Source organism: Balaenoptera ricei, chromosome 19 (genome assembly GCF_028023285.1).
Source record: "Balaenoptera ricei isolate mBalRic1 chromosome 19, mBalRic1.hap2, whole genome shotgun sequence".
Taxonomy (NCBI): Eukaryota; Metazoa; Chordata; class Mammalia; order Artiodactyla; family Balaenopteridae; genus Balaenoptera; species Balaenoptera ricei.
The window spans coordinates 2,068,713-2,086,316 of NC_082657.1; the positions used below are offsets into that span (position 1 = coordinate 2,068,713).

Sequence of the window (17,604 nt, forward strand, 5' to 3'; positions counted from 1 at the left end):
GCCTTAGTGGCCTTTGCCTTCTAGAGATGAAATACCGAATTTCTTGGAGGAGAGGCCAGACACCGGCACTGATGTTATTGGTCTTTCCTAATGTCAGACAGAGGCCTGCTCCAACCTTCTTAGAAATCCGTACTCGAATAGCTGGTCAGAAATGGAAGTGTTGGCTGTCTCTTCTTGCCACTTTCCTTAAAATGACCCTTTATCATTTACTCCTAAGGAAGTTCCTAGTTAGTATTTAAACAGTTAATAACTTTTCTTGATTTAAAAGTCTTCCTTTACTATAAACTAAATTCCCACATGTGTATATACTTTCACACGAGTCAGATTCTGGAGTGTATTATGTTCCATCAGTGTATTTGTCATGGCACCCCCATCCTTGTGTTGGAAAGAATACTTTATGTTCTCATATGTTTGGGTCACTTTACAGACAATCCCCCACCCTTGCTGCACACATACCTTCTTGTTCAGAATTGTCTTGATATTTCTGTACATTTAGTCTTCTGGCGAAACTGGATTCTCAGTTTGTCAAAGCTCCCACATTTTGTTGGATTTTAACCTATACTCAAGGGAGAATTGACAACAATTTTCATGGTCCTGTGCAAAAACATATGTCTTCATTTATTTAGGACCTGCTCTGTGTCCTTCTGTACATTAAAAAAATTTTATTTGGAGTTGCAAATACTTCACTGAATTTATTAATGAGAATTGGTTTATTTATTTCGCTATTCCTGGAATTTTTTTTCTTGCTGTATTAACTGACAAGGTTTTGAATTCAAAATAATGCTTTTTCCACATCTATACCTTTCACTTCTTTTTTAATCAGTTGCATTAGCTAGGACTTCCAAAATAGTACTGAATGGTGGGTATGGTGGAGGGCTTCCCTACCTTTAGTGTTTAATGCTTGCTTGCACTTGAGATAAGTCTTTATTGTGTTTGGATGGTCTCCTAGTCTTACTCTTTGCGAGGGACATACAAGGAAAGGTTGAGGTTTGCAGATGCTCTGTAACGTGCAACAGTGCTCGAGGAATCCCCTCCCCCTCTAATCCCTTATATAACAGCCTACCCTATTGGGATATCATCCTTGTATTCCTGGAATAGCCTTTCATGGTCAAGGGCTACTATTTAGACTTTTCTAGATTGGATTTAAATGTTTTTGCATCTAAGTAGAAAAAAACCCAAACACACAGTTTATTGGAACACCCTCTACGTGCCAGTCCTGTGAAGGTAACAATACAGTGATGAGAAAGGCGACGTAGTCCTTGCCTCAGGGACTTTGCGGCCTGGCGTAAGTACAGGTGCTCCCTTTCTCTGTTGGGCTGTGCGTCCCCCAGCACATCTTGATTCTGTGATGGCCTTTCTGGGCCGTCCTTGGACAGGCGTCCCCCCTCAGCCTCAACACTGCCTTTGGTCGTGCCAGGCAAGCCCGTGGATGACTCTTCCCTGATGCTTTCTTCCTCTCGGCCACCCCCGACACATATCTTCTGTCCTCTTCAGTGGTAGGCATGGCTGTTGCCATGGAGGCAGAAGCTGGACTGGGGAAGTGGGGGCGAAGTGGGCAGAGCAGTTATGCTTTCGATTGGCCAGAGTCGCTGTCACAGGAGTTCCCCTGGGTCTTCCCAAGGGTGAGGTGAGTATGGGGCCCTGGCAGGTGCTAACTCAGCACCTGGCCTCACTCCTGGGTGCCCTTTGGGCTGCCAGCGGAGGACAGGGTGAGTCGGGGCTGAGGGCTGGGTCACTCGGCTCCTCCTGAGGGGCCACCTGCAGTCAGGTAACCCTGTAGGAGAACGTTGACCAGTGTTTCCTTTCCCTGCTTTGCCTCTGGTTGCTGTGCAGGGATCTGCCCTGTGTTAGGACCGCCATTGCATAATAGCACGTTCCCAGATGTGCTCCTTGGGTGACGTGATGTCACCTGCCATCACTGCTACAACATATTTGAGAGTAGATGTACGTACAAGGACTTAGTGGTGGTGGGCAGCTGACTTTGTAGCTTTTTTTTTTTTTTAACTTATATTTTTATCTACTTGACTGTCTTTGTCCTTAAGTGGAGACTTGCTGTTTCAAAAGGAATAGGCATTGTTAATGTTTTTTAGATATATGCCAAAATGATATCCAGAAATAGGATTCACACTTGTACCAGCCGGCTTCCCACCAACACTGATCTTTATTTTGAAATAGTTTCCCATTTGGTAAGCGTAAAAAGTGTTCACTATGATATTTTACATTTCTTTGATTTCTGATGTAGATATTGGCTCTTATCACTAATTTTATGAACTGTGTATTAATGTTCTTTATTTTCATGTTGAGCCACTTACTTTTTTCTCACTGCTTTCTAAGACCTATTAACTGTCATCTATGTTGCAAAATATTTTTCCCCCTCCTTTTCTGGTTTGCTTTTATTTTGATTGGTTTTTATAGTGTGGGAAATGTGTACCGGTTTTATTTTCGCCTCTGTTGCGTAGCAGTCAGTGGTCTCTGCCATTGAATCTGCTCGAGCTTTCTGCCTGTCCCTGTTCTTTACTGTTGTAAGCAGTGCTTCTCTGAACACCCTTGTGAACTGTGTCTCTCTGCTCATGGGCACATAGGTCTGTCAGTTCGAGTTCAGAAGTGGAATCGCCAGGATAGGGAATGGCATTGCATTTATGTACTAATAGTTGCTAGAGTTGTGAGGGCTATTTCAGCTTGGAGCTGCAGTTTCCCTAAGTACTTCTTGGGTCTGAGGAGTTTCAAAGTTGATTCTTTGGGGTTTTCTAAATTGCCTATCATATCGTCTGCAAACGGCCAGTTTAGGGTGTGACCTTGGACTCAGACCAGGGTGGGGGTGGGGTGGGGCGGGGTGGTGGGCAGGGAGCGAGGGAGACCCCTCAGCGTTAAGGTGGTCGTGCTGCCAGCACCCACTCAGTGGGCAGCACAGTCTCGAAAGGCCTCCACTAGTGCTTTTGTTTATTGTTTTGTTTTGTGAATTTATTTTTTTGACTAGGTAATACATGTCATGATAAAAATAAATAAATAAAAACAAAAAACAAAAGGGGAATATACAACGAAAAAGTTAAGTCGCCCTTCTTTCCCTGGCCCCCAGTTCCCTTCCCCAGGGGCAATCACTATTAATCACTATTAATAGTCTCTTCTGTGTCCTTCCAGAAATCGTCTAAGTAAATGACATCTGTTTTTATAGTTCCTTAGAATGCTATGCACATTGGTGTGTCCCATTTTGCACTTAACTACCTTAGAGGTCGTCTCATACCCATTTATTTACAATTGCCTCATTATTTTAAAAGGTTTCATAATCATAATATAAACATACCATATTTTGTCCATTGTCATAACAGTACTTCAATGAATATATTCTTGCACATATGTCATTAGATATCTCTGGGATAGATTCATAGAAGTAGAATTAATAGGACAGGATATTACATTTTTTAATTTTGATAAGTAACCGATTTGCCCTTTATAAAATTTGCAGGATATGTATATGCCAGTTTTTTCTTCACACGACATATATGTTATCTATCTTTATGATTATTCTGTTCCCAAGGCCCTTTCTTACTCTCAAATGAATTTCCTCTGCCATTGTGGGAAGGAGTAGGTAAGGTCCAACTGTTTTTCAGGTTTTTCTATTAAAAATCTTTTCTTTTTCAACGCCCTTGATGACCAAGGGCTGTTTCGTTGGCCTGGTCAGAAAATCTTGAGCACGTTTAACAAAGATCACATTTGTTGACTCTAGTCCTGAATTTCTTGAGAAAAGGAATAGGTGAATTTTCAGCATAGAAGTTGGCATCTACCTTGTGACAGGATATTTATGGGTGTTCACATGGTCATATTATCAATGAGCAGGAAGTCCTCCATCTCTTTTCTGTGCTCTGAAAGGGTTTTTATAACATGGTAAATACTTCGCTCATGGAAATTTTATGGGAAGTTGCTCCTTTGATCATTTCATCTTTTTAAATTTCTTCCCTAGATTTTCCTCTGCTTCCTGAGTCAGGTTTGCCAAATATTTATATTTTCTTAGCAAAATTGTTGCTTCCTTATCAAACTTTTTAAGCCTACAGTTCTTAAGTATAGTTTTTACCTACTGGTGCTTTATGCTTCAAACACATGCCTAGTGGGAAGAAAAATTAATGTGATTAGAGAAGTATGTATACAAAGTCAAAGTTGTCCCTGTTTTCGAATTTTATTGTCAGGTTAGAAGATCCCGTCCCTGCTACAGAATTATAAAAATTAATCTTTTATTTATTTTATTTTGATTTTAGTTTTAGCATTTTCATATATGTTATGACCTTTTTCCGCAAGTGAATGATTGGCTAGATCTCCTATTACCGTTATTATTTATTGAAGTAATCTATATACATTCCTTACTATTTTTTAGTGCCACTTTCATAGAGTTCTACATACTCAGTTGTGTACATACAGTAAACTTATATTACAATTCTTAAGTGAATCCGTCTTTTTGTCTTTTTTGGTGTTTTATTAGGTGGTTAAATTATTGCTTTGGCTTTGGTGGTATAGACAGGAACATCATTTGTTACTTTTATGTCCTCTTTCTGCCTTTAGGCATCATACTAGAAAAGAACTTTCTTAACCCTGAGATTATATTAAGATACTTCTTTTTTGTGTGTGGTTTGTTGGCCTTTTGATGTATGAACTTTCAAAATATCGATCCAAGTGAAATTCTTCCAGGTCAACTTTAGAACCATTGTCAAGTTCCCCAACATTTATATTCTTTGAAATTCCACTAGGTAGTATAGGTTAATTTGGGGGGGTATTTAGAGCTTTCATATGCTAGATCCATGTATCTCCCATGATTATCCTGTGTCTCTCTGGTTATTGCTTTTTCTATTGCTATATCATGTATAAGTTTGTTCCTATGGGTGCTGTCTTCTTCTATTAAATCTTTTGTATTTTTACAATGGAGTTCTTCCCATTTTCTCAAATTGGTTATTGTCAGTACATATTTAGGGAGTCTGGTATAAATGGGTTTCTTACTAAATTATTATTCCTATTATAAGGTCTGTTTCCACTGATTTGCAGTATTTGAGTTGGACGGTCTTACATAACAGAGTGATAATTTTATATCTTTGTTCATGCCTCAGATTTTCTTGTAATTGGCTGAAACTCTGTAGAATGATGTTCGTTAGTCATAGTGTTGAGACTGTTATGTCTGCTTTTGTAAGTGAGTTTGGTCTGCAGTTTGCTAGTGCTCTCTGTGTCTTAGATGTTTTAATTATTCTGGTTTCATAAAGAAAATTTGAAAGCTTTCTGCTTCCTGTCTCTGGTTGGTTTATATGACATGGGAATGGGCCTTTTCTTGAATATGGTATATAAGGCCTCACCCCCAATGCTCTCTCAGTCCACAGCCGTTTGGAGAGTGAATTCTCTGACACTCTTTACATTTCTTCCACGTTTATTTGTCCATGTATTTCTTTAAAATGTCTGCAGGTCCCTGGCATTTTGACTCTGTTCCTGTGGATAAGAACACTTGTTCTGAAGTTCCAGAAAGGATCCTATTCCCAAACAGGTGATTTACATACCCGAGGGTGTCGTGTGGCCTCTGAGAGGTGGGGCTGCTGTCACCTAGGGGACCGGAGTTCTCTCTGGAAGTGGATGCCCCAGAGCAGGCTTGGGCTCCCTGCCCGCCCCTCTGTCCCGCACAGGCCTGCTGGCTTTTGAGGGCCCTGCTCTTGTCACGGCAGTCCCTCTTCGCCAGTTGCTGGGTGAACTCGACTGTGTTCTCTCGTCCCAGCTGTCTCACCAGCTCTCCAGAGCCCGGACGCTTGCCCTTTCTTTCCGCTGCCCAGCAGGGTGTTACCTAGTGTCCTGTCTGTCATCGAGGAGAGCAGGGCAGGCAGGGCGGGAGTGGCAGGGTCTCCAGGGTCTCCGAATGGAGGTGCATCTGTGTGGTTGGTTCTGAAGCTCCAGGGGACGCTGCAGAGAGAGTGGGAGGGCAGTTTCCACGGGGCGGAGCGGAGCCCACCATTGCCTGGAGAGAGTCCCCTGCACTGAATCATGCCCAAATGATGAAGGCTACTTTGAGACTGAATAATTGAAACAACTGTTGTTTTCTCTTTAGACATTAAAAAAAAAAATTTTTTTTAACTTATTGGTTTTTCCTTTTAAAACAAAAAAGAATTTTTGCTGCATGTGGTTTTGTTCTTCTCTGGAAGTAAAGCCAGAAGTACAAAACTGTCAGGTAAGTTAATTCACCCAAACCTAAATTTCCTTCCTGTATTGCCTACTTTCTTGCTCCAGTTGTGGCTGACCACTAATAACAAGGCTACCTAATAGGAACCACATGCAGCTAAAACGGTTCAGGTGAAGGGAAACGTATAGCCTTAGTTGGTCACGTGAGAACAAAAGGAAGATGGAAAATCAGCTTTTATACTTGGTCTAAAAAGTTTTCTTAAGAAGGGAGGGGGCAGATACTAAAATACAGACAAGTAAGGAAATAAATGATACAGAGGATTATCAGAGTAGAAAGCTGGTTCTGTGGAGGCAGGCTAGATACTTGACAAGATTGATCAAAGCAGGAGGGTGTGCAGGGGTGTGAAGAAGCCTGATGGTCGCTTGATCACATTCTCGCCATTGGTGTGAATCCTAGGTGTTCATCACCTGTGTAGGGTTTCTGTGGACTCACGGGTACTTCATTTAACCATCCCCCTCTGTGATAGGCAGCCCTGTAAGAGAGCTCCGCAGATACCTCCCAGCGCTCCCCATGCCTGTTTGTCGGGAATACCGGCAAGGGGCTGGTAGAAGAGTGGGCAGGTGAGGGTAAGTGACATGCCAGGGTGTTCTTTTGGAAACAGTGCCGCAGAGCTTAACCCAGAAACTGCACTGTGCGTCTGCAGGCCTGTAATAAGAATGCATGCCTGTGTCTAAAACCAATTTTAAAATGGGTTTGCGTACATTATTTTCAACCTGCTCTATCAGTGTCGATACCTGACTTTTCCAGTGATGGAAAAGTTCGTCTCTCATCCCTTTACCAGAGTTTACAGTGGGGGCATAGGCAAGTGAGCTCAAATATTTAAGAGTAAATGCAGCAAGTGCTTGGAACACTAGTAGAGGAAGTGAGTCTCAGGAAGGCTCCCAGAGGCAGTGGTGTTAGCACGAGCCCAGGGCTGGGCTGTGGGGCAGACACTCCTCAGAAGGGTGGGCACTGCTGCCGCAGGAGTCCTGAGCTTTCCTGCAAACTCAGGCGCTGTCCAGCCACTCTGGCCAATAGAACTTTCCCCCACGAGGGAGATGTTCCGTGTTGTGCCGTAGGGTAGCCACTGGCGCTTGGAATGTAGCTGGTGTGACAGAGGAGCTGAACTTTTAATTTCATTGAATTTTAACTTAACAGCAGCACGGGTTCAGAGAAATTATTAAGAGCACTTGCATTCGCATTACCCAGAGCTGAGCACTTTTAACATTTTTATGTGGTCTTCTACCTTTCACGTGTTGTATGCTGTTTTAACAGCCACGTTAGGGGAAGAAATGCTCAGAAATGGCAGGATTGAGCCCCTCACGACCCCCTTCCCGTTTTTGCTAAGAAAAAATATCGACCTCCCTTTTTAGTAATGGCCAGCACCTGGGGCATCCCCGTGTGCCGTGTGCTGGGTGCTTAGGCCTTTCAGGGGTATTGGCTTCTTAAAGCCTCACAGTTGTAGAAGGGCTGTAGCTCTGTTGGTCCCATTTTGGAGATAAGGGGACAGACTGCAGGACAGGGACCGAGTGGCCGGGGGTCAGAGCCGGTTAGTAGCAGAGCTCACGCCTCACACGGGTGTGCGTGGTGCTTGGAACGCCTGCCTGTGCATGTGTCTGTGTGTTGGGGTTTGGTGCCTCTCTTCTGCCCTTGGCCTGTTCACAAAGCATTGTTGGTGCCCTTGTCGGGCAGCCCCACACTGCTGCCTGGTCCTCGACTTCTGGGACATGTGTATGTCTCCTTACGATCCGCAGGTCCCTGAGTACTGACTGTCCCAGGCTGCCGCGTCTTTCCTGTTGACTCATGTTGGGTTCCTCCAGTGAAAATTGTCCTTAGAGAGATGCTGCCTCCAAAGTACTTGTCTGCCACCAAACCCAAGAGGTCTTGGGCCCCAAATCTGTGTGAGCTAGACAGTGACTTGTCTCAGGAGCCGGATGCCGCCATAGGAGAAGCCGCCACTGACTCTGAATTCTTTCATCAGAGGTTTCGGAACTTCCTCTACGTGGAATTTGTCGGGCCTCGGAAGACCCTGCTCAAACTCCGAAACCTCTGCCTCGATTGGTTGCAGCCGGAGACTCGCACCAAGGAGGAGATTATCGAGCTCTTGGTCCTCGAGCAGTACCTGACCATCCTTCCAGAAAAGATCAAGCCTTGGGTGCGTGCAAAAAAGCCGGACAACTGCGAGAAGCTCGTTACTCTGCTGGAAGATTACAAGGAGATGTACGAACCGGAAGGTGAGCGGAAGAGGAAGGCGGAGCTCCCTGGGGTGCCCCGCACAGCGCCCCTGATGTTCCAGGCCGATCATCCTCTTCGCGGGGGGTGGGGGACTGCCCTGCCATAGGACATAGGTGGCCTCCCGGCCTTGCTGCCCACGACGTGCCAGTTGGACCTCCCTCCCCAGCTGTGACAGCCTAATGAGGGCCGGTGCCCCGTGTCCCCGGGGAGCAGACTCCCTCCTGGTTAGGATGCGAGAGGGAAGGAGACCGTGGGCCTCCGATAGGAAGGGAGCCTGCACACACCGCGACCCGGCCCAGGCTCCCCTCTGTGGAACCGGGGCGGGGGCAGGGGGCACCCCAGCAGGTCGTACTTGCCACTGCCATCGGGAGGGTCACAGCCTCATTCCTGCCCAGCAGGGGCGGAAGGGAGGGGCGAGAGGGTCTGACCGCTGCAGCAAGGGGCGGGGGCCACCTGGGGGGGGCTACTTAGAGGGGACCGGCGAGCACGGCTGAGACCTTAAGTCATGTGTGGTGCCCTCTCAGACGACAGCAGCAGTGACGCCCACAGCGAAGGCAGCATGAGCCGGAAGGCAGCAGAGTCCCCGCCGCCCCACGCCGCCTGCTGCGGTGAGTAGCCCGGTCGCTGCGCCGTCCAGGCCGCGCAGGACTGCCCTGGGGCAGGGCTGCTGCTCAGAGGTCAGAGGGGGAAGGAACTCAAGTGAGGATGGAAGGAGTCGTTCTTACATCAAAGCAGACACGTGTGTGGAGTGAAATATAACTGTTTCTCTTAACGATGAGAGAAAACGTTTAAAGCTGTGTGAAATTTGCAGTAGGCTGTTTCAGGTTGTGTCCACAGCCTCCCAGGAGGGGCAGAGTTCATCACCCCTTTGCCTCCAAAGCTGTTTTATTTGTTAAAGGTTCTTCGGTGAACTTTTTGAAGGAGCGTTGCTTTTGGGGCAGGTGGGTGTTTCATTTCTTTGGGGTAAAGTTACGTGCACGTTAAGACTGACCGGGGTAAGCGAGGCGGTGGAGGGCCTGCAGTCCGTTCTTCCGAACGTGGACCTGACCACGTGGGAGCTGGGAGACCAGGAGAGCCTGAAGGGGGAGCCAGCCCCTCAGCTCAGCGTTGGCCCTGACTGAGACCAGGCCCACCTAGGCGAGGCCCCCAGAAACAGTGGTCCGGGGCCCGGGTGTCGGGTTGCACTTGGGACCCCGGTTTGGGATCCGTCTCCTAGCATCCCTTCCAAAGGCGTGTGAGCGCACACGTGTCCGGGCACGTGGTCAGCTCCTGAAATGTCTGCTTCCTCAGGTGGCCGGGACTGGGCCCAGGACTGGGACGGAGACTGGGAGCGAGCCCGGGAGCGGGAGCAGCGCAGGGGCAGAAGCAGGGACCTGGAGTCCCGCGCCCGCTGGCCGTACGCCCGGAGCCCCAGGAGCAGTAGGTCCTCCTCCGACTGCTCCCCCGTGCGCGTGGCGGGTTGACGGTGCCTTGTTCCGGCATGACGCCTCTTGTCTTGCAGGGTTTCAGCAGCGGGATCTTTCCCTTCCTCTGATGGAGAAAGTGGCTTTTGCAAAGGAAAGAGAGCACAAACGTCGGGGCTCTGTGATGGATTACGAGACGAGGTCGCAGGTAGGCTGAGGTCTCCTCTCATTCTGGGAAGGCTGTCTTCATTTCATGGCAGAGAGGCCTTTCTTTTCCGAGAGGCTGAGTTATCTGCCCACTAGAATCCTGCCTGGGTTGGGGAGAGCCCCAGCGACTCCCCAGGAGCCTGGCCTGTTCCCAGGGGTGACTGGTGGCTGGGGAACTGCTGCCTGTTTTCTCGTTCATCCACGGGGTCAGAGGAGCGCTTCTCCGCGCAGCGTTGGTGCCATGTGGTGGGCCGGCCGCAGCGGCTGCTCCTCCTGGGCCAGGGAAGCCCATCGACCCGGCAGGGGTTTCTCGTCCTCAGTAGGGAGCCAGGAAGGTTGCACCTCCACGGAGCAGACTAGGGGGGAGAGCAGAGGGCCCCGGGGCCGGGAAGAGCTGGGTCTGGAGCCCGGCCCTGTCACCTGCTAGCTGTGCAGCCTCAGACCATTAGCGAAGCCAAGCCTTGGTTTCCTCGTCTGTGAAGTGGGCGGGCTGTTGTGAGGAATGGGTGAGAGTCACACGTAGGTACAGAGTGCGCAGCGCGATGCCTGGCACGAGGGAGGCGCTGTGGGCATCAATGGCCTTGAGAGAGAGGGTCACGTGTGACATGGCAGCGTGGAGGAAGGGGCGGGGCCCGCGGCCCTGGGCGCGCGGGGGTGACCAGGCGGGGCCCGTCCTGGGAGCCTCCTGTCTCGTAACAGGAGGGTGTTCAGCAAGCATGCGGGGAGTCTCTGTAGAGAGAGGTGCTGTGCCTGACGCTGGCATCCAGCTCGCTCTTAAGGAGGAGCCAGGGTAGCGGACTGTCACAGGGACAGAAGCAGCTGGCCAGGTGCCGCCTGGGGCGGGGGATCCCAGGTGTTCAGGAGAGCCCGGCGCAAGCCCCGAAGCGGCACCAGATGAAAGCCAGAGTGTGTGGAATGCAAGGGCAGAGGTGCAGTCTCTCCCCAGTGCCCCGAGATGCGGTAACGGTGCTCCCTGGGGTGGGGTTTGAAAGGTGGGGTCAGGTGACAGAGGGCTCTGAATTCTACCCGGAAAACCCTTGTCATTTGTCCTGTGTCCTGGAGGCAAGCCAGAATGCGCAGGTGTGTGAGAAGGAGAGGGATGGCATCCCGTTACTGAAAGCAGAGCTTCTGCGGCAGCAGTACCGACGGGGGAGGGGATGTGGAGGGTGGGCAGGGTCGGAGGTGACCCCGGTGCTCCAGATGTGCCTTATGACCTTGTCCCAGGGAGAGGCCCCTGTGTGTGGGACACACTTAGTTTGTCACTAATTTTGGTTTCTTACTTGGAGAAACCAAATTGACCGAATTTTAGGAATCCAGATAAAAACATTAAATTGTAGAAACTTTGAAGAAGAAACCTTTTTAGTGTGCATTTGCCCCCACGAAGTGATGAACGTCAGTGGTTTCCAGTTAACTGCTCTGTGAGCCTGGGACCAAGCGTTCACTCATCTTCAGGGAAAACAGGAACTGCGGGTGTCCTTATTTGGGGGTGTTAAAGTACTCTTATGAAATGAAGGTGATAGCAGATTGGCAGTGAGATTGTCTTATTTTGCTTTTCAAATGCCCGTCCTCGCTACTGGAAAGCGTTGGTCCCCTGTGTGTGGTCCAGAGGTCTGGGAGCCACTGGTTCCTCCTACCTTGGTGTCATAGAAATAACAAACAACGTTCTCATCTTCCTTCAGCATGCATTGTTCGTGTGTGTAGGTCATGTGAGGATGCAGCAGTGTGGGTGCTGTTCTCTGGACAGCATCTGTCACGGGGAGCGTGGTGGCGGCTTGTGCCACCTTAGATCCGTGGTTGATCACAGATGCAAAGAAAACAACTGCTTAGGGCTACCCACTTGAATAGGTCAACTTAATTTAAGTCAAAGCAGCATTTTTCTTTCCTAGCGACAACGTAGTCCAAAATTTAACATATGTTACATTTATGTTACTCAGATTAGGCACACGGAGAGAAAGATATGAAAAATGCCCCTCCCCTTTTGCCATTGCCCTTTGGGGTCTGTTAGCACCAGGGATGGTGTCCTTCTGGCACCCACAGTCCCCCGGGTTCTTGACCTCATCTGCTCTCTGGCAGCCCCCAAGTTAGGAGTTCTGGTTCCCTCCCTCTCCCACCGCAAATACATCTGTGCTCCCAGCGGGCTTTTCCTGCGTTGCAATAATCCAGGGCTGAGGCCTTAGGATGGAGGCACTGTCGCCCCCGAGCACAGCGGGGTGCCCGCTCTGGGGAGCCGCCCTCTGACGGGAGGAGACTGACGGGAGGAGATGGGCTCCCACCAGAAAGGGTGCAGTCTAGCTTTCTGGCCGGTGGTGGGACCAGGCGGTTTTGCAGTGAGTGCTTCCTGATCTTTTGTAGTGTGTTGTCCTAAAAATCGTCAGCCCTGGCCTTGTAAGAGTTTTCATTTTTGAAGTTCTGCTTAGTTTTGGTGGTGGTTTTTTGCTTTCTAATCACTGCACATTGGCAGTTGTATTACAAATGAGGCTTTCCTCTTAAACCCCAGTGCCTGTGCCTGTTTATCTTTTTCAGTAGGCGATGCACCTGATTGTCTTTTTTTTTTTTTTTTTTTTGCTGCATTTGCGCATGGCTGTGATATCTGTGCCACTTCCCAGAACTGTAGCAAATTTAATATCAAAATATCTTTACATAATAGTTCAGTAGTGACAACAATTTACATTTCCTTTACACCATTTTTCTCCATGCTTAAACAACAAATCACATCGCAGGACATCCACTCCCACAGTGCTACAGGGCAGGCTGATGCCCTTCTCTCCGTTTCATAGATGAAGGACCTGAGGTTTGGAAAGACGTCTGCTCCCAGGGTTGCTCGGTCGTAAACGGTGCATAAGCTCCTTTGACCCTGGAATCTTCTCTGGCCCCACAGCCTGAGGGCTTCCCACGGCTCCACCTTGCTCCTTGAGTCTGTCTCCAGGCTCCCTGGGACCACGACTCCCCGAAACTAGTGACGTTCTAGTGCGGCAGTGAGAAGAGGTCCTGTGAGGTCCTGTGCGGGAGGCTTTCCCGCGTGATGTGGGGACTCCTAAGATGCTTTGCAGGGGAGTGTGCATCGAAGCAGAGGAGGCAGCTGGGAGAGGAAGGTGCTCCGTGCTTAAGGTCACCCCCGGGTTCTTCGGAACTTGTCCATACCTAGAAGGGCCCACGGAGTAGCCACAGTGTACGGCGGAGGTGGACACAGGACACAGCGGGCCTGGGGATGGAGGCTGGTCACTCTGCTGACCAGGTGTCTGGAAACGCTGTGTGCGGTTGACACTGAGCCTGTTGAAGCTTCCCACCCCACCCCCATCCGGGCCGGAGTCCCACCACCACTTAGCACCCCACCCACGGCCTCTGCGGTCTTTGCTCACCGTCCCAGCCCACCCTGAGCTGTCCCCCTGCTAAAGCCGCTTAGCACTGACTCTCTGCACCCCACTTTATTGTTTACTGTTCTCTGATTGTTTCTCTCCAAACAAATGATAAGCTGCACGAGGGCAAGGAATATGTGTCCTCCGTCTTTGGGAGCTTCCTCAGAGTGTAGCACCAAGGTAGGTGCCAAGTAGGTCCCTGGTAGAACCTGACTTGGGTCATTCGGAACCCCGAGTGGTGTGGGCACTTGCTGCACACCGTGTGCGCGCGCGTGTGTGGCTGCCGTGCCGCCAGCGTCGTCCTGTCCTTGTCGCCCACGGGGGTGAGCTCCCCTGAGGAGAGGTGTGCATTTGCTGTTGCAGGATGCAGTGTCGTACCAGGATGTGGTGGCCCTCACTGAGGACCGGAAGCCCCAGAACCCGGTTCAGGACAACATGGAGAACTACCGGAAGCTGCTCTCGCTGGGTGAGCGCTGCGCCCCCGGCCCGGCCCCGCAGGCTGCCGCAGGGAGTCGGGGTCCGCAGCGTGTGTGGACTCGGGGGGTCGGAGGCCCTTGAGCGGCTGCCAGCAGAGGCGTAAACGATGAGGCTGTGTTTTACCAATCCTCTGGCTTTGGGGGAAGAGTGTATGGTGTGGGGTCAGGGAGCCCAGGAGACGACTCTTGCCCCCAAGGGTGCTGACCCTGGAAACTTAAATATTTCGAATGGGGTCCCAAGTTCCAGTTTGGATTCCCCTGGAAGACATCTGGCTCAGGTCCTAGTAGGCGGTTGGCTCTGCAGGAGTGTTGTGTGGGCAGTGGAGCCTTGAGGAGCTCCCGTGTTTGGAGAACAAGTGGGGAAAACAGGCACGAGTAGGAGGAGAGCCAGGAAGCCCAGTGAAAGGATGTCAGGACTGAGGAGGTGGTTACGAGAAGGGGAAGACTGAAAAGAACGCACTGAATTTAGAAGGCACTCGGAGGTCTTTGTGCAAACTTCTAGGTGGAGTCAGGAGAATTAACTAAAGTTCAGACCAGCAGAGGCTAAGGAATGAATACTAAGGAAATGAGACTGCAAGTAGAAGACATGACAGGGCTTGGATATGGGCCCATTCACACTTCGTGGCCGAGAGAAAGACAGACATCATTGATAGTGATGAGTCTTGGTCCCCAACTCGAGTGTGAGATGTTGTGTTCTTCCTCTGGACAGGGGTTCAGCTTGCCGAGGACGACGGCCACTCGCACATGACCCAGGGCCACTCGTCAAGGTCCAAGAGAAGTGCCTACCCGAGCACCAGTCGAGGTGAGCGCGCGAGGCCCTGCGGAGTGGCGCTTGCACCAGTGAGATGGCAGCCGTCCGTACACACTGTTACATGATGATACACAATTGATGCACAGAAATACAAGCATTTTACAGTTTGTCTTCACACCACCATCACGGAGGTCCCAGTGTTACTTTGCACAAGTACAGGGACGAGGGAGCACTTACATTTGGGATTTCTTTTCAGGTCTGAAAACTATGCCTGAAACCAAAAAGTCAGCCCATCGGCGGGGGATCTGTGAAGATGAATCTTCCCACGGGGTGATAATGGAAAAGTTCATCAAGGACGTTTCGCGCAACTCCAAATCGGGAAGGGCAAGGGAACCTAGCGATCGGCTGCAGAGGTTCCCCAGGAGGCCAGACAGTGCCTGGAAGGAAGTTCCATTCAACAAGAGGGAGTCGGTGATTCAGGAGAGGGGCCACGAAGGGAATGCCTTGGGGGGGGGAGGCTTTAATCTGAACTCAAACCTTGTTTCCAGAAAGAGAGTTCTTGAGAGAAAAAGGCGCTATCATTTTGACACAGACGGGAAGGGCTCCGCGCACGGTCGGAGAGGTGGTGCAAGGAAGCGGCCCTTTGAGCGCAGCGAGGTGAGGAAGGCCGCGAGTGGGAGCAGCCTTAGCGCGCCGCCCGTCCCCCAGTCGCAGCCCTTCGACTTTGGGGCGACGCCCTATGTGTGTGATGAGTGCGGGAGGTCCTTCAGCGTGATTTCAGGGTTTGTGGAGCATCAGATCACGCACACCAGGGAGAACCTGTACGAGTACGGCGAGTCCTTTCTTCATAGTGTGGCCGTCAGTGAGGTTCAGAAAAGGCAGACCGGAGGGAAACGCTTTGAATGTAAGGAGTGTGGGGAACCCTTCAGTAAGAGCGCCGCCCTGGCCGAGCATCGGAAAGCTCACGCTAGAGATTGCCTTGCGAGGTGTAAGGACGAGGAGTGCGAGGAGCCCTTCATGCCCAGCCCAACCTTCAGTGAGCTCCAGAAGATATACGGGAAAGATAAATTCTACGAGTGCAAGGTGTGCAAGGAGACCTTCCTTCATAGTTCCGCTCTGATTGAGCACCAGAAAACCCATGGCCGAGATGACAAAGATAACGAGCGTGGGGAAGCCTTCAGACCCAGCCCAACACTTAACGACTTTCAGAAGATGTATGGGAAAGAGAAAATGTACGAGTGCAAGGTGTGCGGGGAGACCTTCCATCACAGCGCATCCCTGAAAGAGCACCACAAGGTCCACACCCGAGGAAACCCATTTGAAAACAAGGGCAAAGTGTGTGAGGAAACCTTCATTCCTGGTCAGTCCCTTAAAAGACGCCAGAAAACCTACCCAGCAGAGAAGCCCTACGACTTCAAAGATGGTGGGGATGCCTTTAGGCAAAACTCAGACCTCATCGAGCATCAGAAAATTCATTCTCGGAAGAACCTCTTTGAAGGCCGGGGGTACGAGAAGTCTGTCATTCACAGTGTGTCCTTCCCCGAATCTCAGAAGAGTCACACTATAACAAGGCCACCGGAGGACGAGGAGGACGAGAAGGCATTCACTGTCAGCTCCAATCCTGATGACAGCCGGGAAGCCCTGTCCTGCGAGAGGAACCCCTATGAGAGGCCTTTCATTCACAGCTCAGCCTTCCCTGGGGCTCAGAAAAGTCACAGCAAACCGAGAGTGATCGCAGAGGCGACCGTACAGAGCTCGGGTGCCACCGAACATCGGAAAGTCCACGCTGGGGAGAGTAGCTCTGAAAGAAAGGGGTATGAGAGGTCCGTCATCCACAGCCTAGCCGCTTTCAAGCCTCCCCATGGTCATGGTGGAAGTGAGCTCCTTGGCTGTGACGAGCAGCGGGAGTGCTCCGCTTACCGCTCAGACCCTCGTGGCCAGCCGCAGAAGACCCCCGCCCGAGAGAGCCCCTGCGCAGGGGGCAAGAACAACGCCTTCAAGGGCTCTGTTGTCCACAGCGCGCCCCCCACCGTGCCTCAGGACAGTCTCGCTGGGGAGGGCCCCAGTGGATGGAAGAAGGGTGGTGAACCGTGTGTGCCCAAGTCCGATGTGCGCGAGCATCAGAAGGCCCGTGCTAAGAAGAAGAACATCGAGCGCGGGGTTTACGAGACCTCTGTGATCCACGCCCTGCGTTTTGGGGAACCTCAAACGTTTCGCCCGAGAGAGAAGTTTTACAAATGTCCGGAGTGTGGAGAGTCCTTTGTTCATAGCTCCGACCTCACTGAGCATCAGAAGGTTCACGATAGAAAGACGCCCTCTGGAAGTGAAAGCTACATGCGATCTGTCATTCGCAGCTTAGCCTCCGCGGATCCTCAGACCAGTTACGCGGGCCAGTCCGCACAGATGAGTCGCGCTGAAGAGCCAGCTCAGAGCAGTTACGCGGACCAGTCAGTGCAGACAGCTTATGCAGGACCACCAGCTGAGACCAGTTACCCTGAACCACCAGCTCAGACCAGTTACGCTGAACCACCAGCTCAGACCAGTTACCCTGAACCACCAGCTCAGACCAGTTACGCTGAACCACCAGCTCAGACCAGTAACCCTGAAGCACCAGCTCAGACCAGTTACGCTGAAGCACCAGCTCAGACCGGTTGCCCTGAAGCACCAGCTCAGACCAGTTACGCTGAAGCACCAGCTCAGACCGGTTACGCTGAACCACCAGCTCAGACCAGTTACCCTGAAGCACCAGCTCAGACCAGTTACGCTGAACCACCAGCTCAGACCAGTTACGCTGAACCACCAGCTCAGACCAGTTACCCTGAAGCACCAGCTCAGACCAGTTACGCTGAACCACCAGCTCAGACCAGTTACGCTGAACCACCAGCTCAGACCAGTTACCCTGAAGCACCAGCTCAGACCAGTTACGCTGAACCACCAGCTCAGACCAGTTACGCTGAGCAGCCAATCCGCAATGAATGTAAGGAGTGTGGGGAGTGTT

The 17,604-nt window shown here is 50.6% G+C and overlaps 1 protein-coding gene across 1 annotated transcript in view; it reads left to right on the forward strand.

Annotated features, from left to right (window-relative positions):
- Positions 1 to 17,604, forward strand: part of ZIM2 (zinc finger imprinted 2) — a 129,286-nt gene that overhangs the window by 8,677 nt on the left and 103,005 nt on the right. Inside the window, 8 exon segments of the mRNA XM_059904439.1 lie at positions 5,437 to 5,515; positions 6,670 to 6,765; positions 7,933 to 8,412; positions 8,938 to 9,021; positions 9,704 to 9,832; positions 9,915 to 10,024; positions 13,743 to 13,845; positions 14,565 to 14,657. Coding sequence (XP_059760422.1) covers positions 8,019 to 8,412; positions 8,938 to 9,021; positions 9,704 to 9,832; positions 9,915 to 10,024; positions 13,743 to 13,845; positions 14,565 to 14,657 — 913 coding nt within the window. The 5' untranslated portion in view covers positions 5,437 to 5,515; positions 6,670 to 6,765; positions 7,933 to 8,018.